Source organism: Anopheles cruzii, chromosome 2, assembly GCF_943734635.1.
Source record: "Anopheles cruzii chromosome 2, idAnoCruzAS_RS32_06, whole genome shotgun sequence".
Lineage (NCBI taxonomy): Eukaryota > Metazoa > Arthropoda > Insecta > Diptera > Culicidae > Anopheles > Anopheles cruzii.
In genome coordinates this window covers 3,134,728-3,142,846 of record NC_069144.1, presented here as the reverse complement: position 1 = coordinate 3,142,846, position 8,119 = coordinate 3,134,728, and the positions used below count along the sequence as shown (strand labels likewise).

The following is an 8,119-nucleotide window of genomic DNA, read 5'->3' as shown; positions in this document are numbered from 1 at the left end:
CACACGGTCTGGCGGCACGCCATGTCTCAATCGGAGAAACACCGGAGACACCTGCGGACCGACCGCGGTCGGGGGTCCGTGGTCATAAAGTGGCACAAAATATGGCCATTGCACTTTTCCGACCGGACTGGACCGATCGAAACACAATCGACCCGTCCCCCGGACTACGTGTCGAAGTTGCGAAGTGCTTTTGAGGCGGCCCAGACTCGCAACTGCCATTCGTCATACTTCTCTGGGGCCGTTCCGTATTGTTTCGTGTGTGCTACTCCAGCGCCGGTGTTGCGCCGTCCACTGCGGTTGCCGCCTCTGCTAAACGACGCGTCTCGCTTCTTCTCATTTCCGTGTGCGCATCCACCGCGGAACCCCCGTCTTGTAGGTCTCATAAACAACGTCGTGCCCTATGGCCGCGGAACCACAAATCAATCGCCAGCCAGCCAGCACAACAGTGTAACCTCCGCACGCAAGATGATCTGTACGGACGACTGCACCTGCAGTCTGTGCCGGGAGTTGCGCGGCTACAAGCTGCGGGTGAAACCCTCACCGTCGAAGCCGGACAGTCCGGCGAGGGATCGCGAGCCGCAGTCGAAGTACTGCAAGAACTCGAAGCTGACGCGCAACGATAACTTCATACTGCGCCGGCGCACCTCGCAGGCCGACTTCCCGGAGGAGTGCTTCCAGGACCGGCAGCCACCCCGCCAGCACCACGCCCAGCTGGGTGGCGGCGGCGTCCGGATGAAGAAGGCCCAGAGCTACAACGAAATACCGAGCACCAACCGCTACTACCAGCCGAACGGAGCGGCGGCGGCACCGATGGGCTCGAAGATGATCAAGAGCACCAACAACCTGACGGAGGAGGACGGTCGCCACGGTGACGATGACGACGACTACTACAGCTACCTGGCACCGTCACCCCCACCGTCCGTGCCGCACGAGGGACGCCCAAGGGGCGCCGCCGGTGGCAACAACAAGATCGAACGGCAGAAAGACCACAAGGTCATCATCTACTTCGGCGACTCGATCGCACACCGGAAGAGCGATAAGTCGCGGCCGGCCCCACCTCCGCCGCGGCCCCTCTCCGGTACACCGCCGCCCCCGAAGGCCAGCGAGCTGAACGTATTCCACGCGGCGCGCCTCTGCGACGAGTCGGTCAAGATGCAGCTGCAGCGTGACGGCGGCACCAAGCCGCCAAAGGTACGGGAGGCCCTCGAGAAGCCACCGCTGGCCCAAAGCCCGAAGCCCGGGAAGGAGTTTATGCTGCAGCTCAAGTCGGTGCTCGAGGAGAAGAGTCGCTCGGCTGGCTCGACTCCGGAGAAGGGTGCGGCGGTGCCGGTGATCGGTGAACCGCGCGATGCAGCACCGCCGCCGCCGCCGCCGGAAGCGAAACGGAACCACACCCAGGTGGTGGAGATACGGCGCGTGGACAAGACGGTGGGGACGGGGCCGGACCAGCCACCTTCACCGTTGCCGTCGTTCGTCGAGAGCGTCGTCGACGGGGTGATCCACATCAAGATCGAGGAGAGCTTCAAGGTCGCCACCGACATCGTGCAGGCCGTGTTCGAGGACGGAGGGTCGGAGGGTGGTGGCGCTGCTGGTGCCGAGTACGAGGATGACGTCGGCGACCCTTTCGACTGGAGCTTCGTGCAGAACTGGAGGGCACGGTACTGGGGAGCTTAGGCACATGGAACATGGCACCACCACCGAACTCTACCTTTCCGTGGCACTATTCTAATCCGATTGCGATCTCCTTTCCTTCTCTTCTCCTCCACAGACCGTCGGGGACAGCCGTGGCGAATGGCCAAGTCAGCTCGCCACCGCACCACGCCAACAGCGCGAGTCAACAGAGCAGCAGCATAGGTCTCGCCGCCACCAACAACAACAGCGTGGCCGCCGGCGCCGCCACCGGAAGCCATAGTGGCTCGGGCACGGGCGGGTGTAGCTTCCCGGGCAATGGTCTCTCCCCGGGCAACCACTACATAGCCTCGTCGAATCCGATCGCTTCGCCCGGCGCCCGCATCCAGAGTCCGGCGGTTGCGACGCCCGCACCGAGGATCTCGAAGGAGATCGCACTCCGTCCGACGGGCGGAGCGAACGATGGCCACCGTAACTACAGTCTGTCCCCCACCGGTGGCCAGCCATCGGAGAACGGTCACACGGCGGCGTACGGACCAGCCGGTGAGCGGGAAGTCGGAAAGTCACTGGCTCTGGCGGCCGACAGGAAATCGCATCCGTCCGCCGGTGGCTACCAGCAGCAGCAACACGGGGGACAGCACCATCAGCATCATCCCCAGCCCCAGCAACAGCACCACGGCGGCGGCCATCACCAGCAGTCGCCGCACTCGGGCGGTCCCCATCGGTCCGTGTCCGGCCCGACGAAGCTGACCGTGCAGAGCTCCCCGGTGAAGGCGCAGCCGGCGATGGTGAGCTCGGGCCTGGACAAGTCAGCGCTGCTTAGCGGCACGGGACACGGCGGCTCGAACGAGCTGAACGGCAAGCGGCTAGCGGGGGGCGTGATCAGCAGCGTGACCACGATCAACGAGCAGGTCGGTCCCGGTAACAGCAACAGCTCGAGCAACGCCAGCAGCGTCAGCCACCTGAAGCAGCACTTCTCGCCCCAAAGCCACCACGCGGTTCCGACGGGCTACCACCACCAACCACCGTCCGATCGTGCCGGCCATCCGGCGCAATCGCTGGCGGGTGGCACGGGCGGCCCGGTCCCACAGTCCAAGGGGGGTGCGCTGGGGATCACACGGTCCCACCATCACGCCGGAACGCACGACTTCCGCGGGTTGCAGCGGGTCGCCGAGTGCCACAGTTCGTCGGACGAGAACCGCTCGTCCGGCCACGCCAGCATGTCGGATACGGGGCACGGAAGCAGCTCCCCTGGCGGCAACCGGGCCGGCGGGCATCTCGGCCCTCTGCCGGAGGATCGGCTAGCGGCGGGCGTTACCAACCGCAGTGCCCGGTCGCGGGCCAGCTCGAACCACTCGCGATCACGGCACCGCGCGACACCGGCCAAGATTCCGTGGGCGGGTGGTGGCCTCGAGGACATCAAGATGGCGATCCAGCAGCTAACGATGCGCTCGCACACGTCCACCTCGACGTACAGCAGTCTGAGCGCGGGCTCGGAGAGCTCGGAACCGGTGCGGAACCGTCTCGGGCGCTACAGCTCACTGGAGACGGTCAACACGAACGTGACCAGTGCGGATGAGTTCGTGTGGGTGGACTCCCACAATCGACTGGTGGAGCTGCAGCACCCGCCGTGGAGCCAGCACTGCGTCCTGCGCGTGATCCGCACCGGCCGCTGCCGGGACTACGCCGAGCGGGTGTCGGTCGAGGCAGTGCCGCGGCTCGGCTACCTGCTGCAGCGCGCCCTGGTGCGGGTCGCCCGCGAAGTCCAACGGCTGTCCGGGAGCCTGGGCCTGTGCTCCAAGCACGAGGTGGCCGGTGCCTTCCGGATCGTCCTATCGCCGGCCCTGTCAGACTCGTGCATCAAGGCGTGCCTCCGGGCGGCGGCCATGTTCGCGGTGCCGGGTGACAGTGCGCTCCGCCAGAGCAAGTCGTCCCGGGCGGGGCTCCAGTTGCCGGTCGGACGCTTCCACCGGTGGATGGCCGATGCCCGGTTGGGCCGCTTCGTGCACGAGTACGCCGCGGTGTATTTGTGCGCCGGTCTCGAGAACCTTCTGGAGGAGATCTTCCTCCAGTGTCTGCCGGCGGCCGCGGATCAATCGGCGGCCCTGACCGCCACCGGGCTCGAGCACGCGATCGCCGGCTCGGGTGACCTGTGGGGACTGCTGCAACCGTACGCTCACCTGAACGCGGGCCGGGTCGCGTCCGGTGCCCTCACGATGCCCCGCTGGGCTAGTCAATCGTCGATCAACTCGGCCAGCGGTGGCCCGGGGCCCAGCTCGAACGCTCTCGAGCCGTGTCTGCTGACCACGTGCGTCGGAAGTCTGGGTGAGCTGAAGGACCTGGTGGGGCGAGCGCAGCAACGCAGCCAGCACGTCGCCCTCTCGCAGACCGCGTTCCGGGTGCTGTTCTACTTCATGCGCTGTTCCCAGCTCGAGCACAACGACGTCGGAGTGACCTCCGGCGCTGGCGGTGGCGGTGCTAGTGGCGGCGGCGGTGTGGTCAACAACATCCAGGAGCTGTGCTACGAGCGGGCGTACGTCGTGCTGCCACCGCTCGTCGAGTGGCTCCGGGTGTCGTCCGCACACGCCGAGTACCGGCACGCGCTCCTCATCGACAAGGACGACATCATGCAGGCCGCCCGGCTCCTGCTCCCGGGCGTTGACTGTCCGCCGCGTTTGATTGCCTCCGAGGAGGAACTGCCGTCCAAGCGGACCACCGGTTGCGGTGGTGGTGGCCTGTCGCAGGCCCACAGCCTCGTCGGTACCTCGTCCAATCACTCCGGCCAAACACAGCCTCTGCACGGGTCGCTTTCCTCGAACTCCTCGACCTCCACCACCGGCAGCATCGTAAGTTTTTGACAGCTGCTGTCAAAGCGGCCAAAATCGGCGCCTCAATGTAAATGACTTTCTACTTTCCCCCCACAGGAGGACTCGAGTGAGTGCGGTCGGCGGGCCACGTACGCGCTGGCCTTCCGGCTGATGCTGACCGGCCGGCCGGAACTGCTGATCCAGGCGCTATCCCTCGTGCCACCCACGACCCGCTACGACACGCTCAACCACCAGGGCATGACGGCGCTGATGATCGCGGCGGTGCGCAACGACGAGACGGCCATCCAGACGCTGCTCGAGGCCGGCGCCGACCCGAACGTCGAGGTGCCGGCCTGCGGGGCCCACCCGAGCTGTCCCGCCATCCACCCGGAGACCCAGCACTGGACGGCGGTCACGTTTGCGGCGGCCCGCGGCAACTACCAGGCGCTGCGGCTCCTGCTCGAGCGGAAGGCCCGCGTCGAGGGGGGCGCCCGGCTTAGCGAGGACAAGTGCACCCTGACGCCGCTCCAGGTTGCGAGCGGGTCCGGCATCGTCGAGGTCGTGTCGCTCCTGCTCGCCCACGGTGCCCACGCGTTCCTGTCCACCCAGCAGAAGGACCTACTCTGCTTCTCCGGCACGGCCCAACGCGGCTGCTACAGGTAGGTTTGTCCCTCCCGTTTGACCACCACGCGTCTAACTTCCACCTGTCCCGTTCCACAGTGCAATCTCGGTCGCTGCGGCCCACGGGCAGCGGGTCACGCTACGGAAGCTCCTGTCGCATCCGCTCGCCCCCGGTAGCCGCGAGGTCCTGTCGCTGGAGGAGATGCTGGCCGAGGGCGACGGCAACACGCGCACCCAGCTCGATCGCCAGCAACCGGAGGCGCCACCGACGCTGAACAAAACGCAAATCAAAAGTCTTCAAGAGGCCATGTACCATAGTGCTGAGAACAACCATCTAGGTAAGGGGGTGGGGGGGTGCCTTGGCCCCGCAGCCGACTGTTCCACTAATGTGCCATCCCGTCCCATTGTCGGTGTGCAGATATTACCATCGAGCTGAGGGCGCTGGGCGTTCCGTGGACACTTCACTGCTGGATGCACGCGCTGGCGGCCGCGCACGAGCTGCGCCTCGACGCGGTCATCGATCAACTGCTGCAAGACTTTCTGCAGGTCTGCCCCGACGATTACAGCCAACAGTTTGTGACCGAGTGTTTGCCGCTGTTGTTCAACATTTTCCGCTACAGCAAGGTAAGGAAGCAGGAAGCACTCTGGGCTTCCCTGTCCCCCCACTGCTAACCCTGAACACCGCTTTTGTAGAAGGAAGGCACCACGCTGCTGCTGGCCGACATATTCAGCACCTGCTTCGGCTGGGAGCCGATCAAACCGATCAAGGAGCCCGTCCTGCTGCCCTCGAACGGATCGCGCATCGATCCGAAGTTCGTCAACAATCCCGAACTGAGCGATGTCACGTTCCGGTAGGTGTGGCGCGGATGGGGTGGGCACACCGGACCGGGCGCTACTACACAATCTGTCTCTCTCTCTCGCTCTGACAGGGTGGAAAATCGCATCTTTTACGGACACAAAATCGTTCTCGTCACCGCATCTCCGCGTTTGCAGAGCATGCTGAGCTCGAAGTTGAACGAAGGAACGGGCACTCCGACCGTGCAGATCAACGACATCCGGTACCATATCTTTGAGGTAACTGGCAAACGCAAACGTGGGTTTGTGGGGCACGCGTGTCTGACCGCCCCTTTTTCTCGTTCCTCCAGTTGGTCATGCAGTTCCTGTACAGTGGCGGCTGTAGCGCGCTGGACGTGGCGGCGGGCGACGTGCTGGAGCTGATGGCAGCGGCCAGCTTCTTCCAGCTCGAGGGCCTGCTGCGCTACACCGAGGCCCGCTGCTCCGAGATGATCGACATTGACAACGTGGTCGCCATGTACATACACGCCAAGGTACACCGTTGAGGAATCGGCACCAGTCCCAGCCACAGCCACCACTAACCAATCGGATCCGCTCCTTTCCCGGCAGGTCTACAACGCCCAGAAGCTGCTGGAGTTCTGCCAAGGTTTCCTGCTGCAGAACATGGTGGCCCTGCTGACGTACGACGATTCCGTGAAGCGGTTGCTGTTCGCGAAGAAAATTCCGAACCACGACGTGCTGACCGGGCTGCTGACCACACTGCAGGCGCGCATCAAAGTTCGGCGGAATGGGGCCGCCAACGCGGCAAGCAACCCCGCCGCAACATCCAACGGCGGCACACCGATTGCGGCGGCCGCCACCCGTCCCACGGCGTCCGGCGGCAGCGGCGGCGGTGGCAGCAAATCCAAGTAGCCATCTGGCCACTGGAACGATCTGTTTCATATCACACACCTTATTTGTTATACGATCGTTTTTCACTACGTTCGCGTGCTGATTGCAATACTGCTCTACCCCATCATTGTGTACCACGTGTAAAAGTTGTTATAAAAAGTAAATACATAAGCACCTAGGCTAGAAGGCGGGCAAGAAAGACAGGCGTAGCAGTAGCTAGTAGGTTTCCATTAACATATAATTCCGCTATTTATGATACGGAGCTTAACGTGTACCATACCATTTCACTGTCTATTATCGTAGCCCGTACTTAGCTTAGTTTAACTCGCACGCGCAAGATAGTAATCTTTCTGCAGCCAACAGCACGAACCGCGTCCGAGAGCAACGCTGTAACGATACGTATTTTGCATGTAACAATATCCACACACACAAACACGAAAACTATTTTACTTAAACGGAAATGGGATGTGTTTTTGTTTCATTCAAACTACTGCCGAATCAAACGATGAAATCAAACGACGAATTCGAATTCCCGCTATGAAGTTGAGATTTCCAACACAAACGGACAACTTTCTTCCGTCGGAAAGGCTCGGTTTGTTTGCAAAAATACCATTTCAATGGATTCTGTCAGGTTTTAGTAAATGTTGTTTTTTCAACTCCTCCATAAGGTCTAAATCCAGACACTAGCTTGGCCAGTTTTGTTGCCCACAGACAGTCACAGGCAAAGCCCTGACCTTCCTCTTGCCTGCTTTTATACACATCGAAGGGCAACCAGTTTCACGGGCGGAACGCGGAGGTCCAAACAGCGGTGGAGTCGGAACCTTCCCATTCACAATCCGCCCGGGTATCAAGTTGATCGACTTTATTGTGAACTTTCCGATCTTGCCACCATAACCGATATGTGGTCGCGAAACTGTACTTTCATCAGGGTTTTTACGACCTATGAGAACCTAAAGAATCCTGCGAGAGGCGTCTGTCGCTACCCCATTACAATTCAAAAGAAGGATTAGTGGAATTAAAAAGACACGACAGAAGTAAGCAGTGCCACAGCCACCGACCCGTTATAAGCACGAAATCGCTTGCTAAATACTTACTCTCTGGAGAGCGCCGGATAACAAATAAAGTCATGTTCACAGACACTGGTATAATTCTGAAATTCATATTGCAAGAGATAACATGTGTGGTTTTTTACTTGAATCGAAACACAAAAGTTTATCTCCTTCCTAGGTTGGAACTTCTTTTCGCTTCGGTTCCTTCAATTTGTAGCCACACCGTCAATGGGATAGAAGCGTTTGTCGGGAATGAAATCGCCATAGTCGATTCTACATGAGGGCATCAATTTGTGTAGCCGTTCGACAGCAACCACAGACACCGAG

General features: G+C 61.4%; 1 protein-coding gene across 1 annotated transcript; it reads left to right on the top strand.

The window, feature by feature from the left end:
- The first annotated feature begins 465 nt into the window (after positions 1–465).
- LOC128269500 (uncharacterized) lies at positions 466–6,764 on the top strand. Its single transcript, XM_053006980.1, is given in 8 exon segments — positions 466–1,658; positions 1,769–4,475; positions 4,554–5,095; positions 5,157–5,395; positions 5,476–5,908; positions 5,987–6,131; positions 6,203–6,385; positions 6,462–6,764. Coding segments are annotated over 8 exon segments (5,745 nt in total).
- The last annotated feature ends 1,355 nt before the right edge of the window (positions 6,765–8,119 follow it).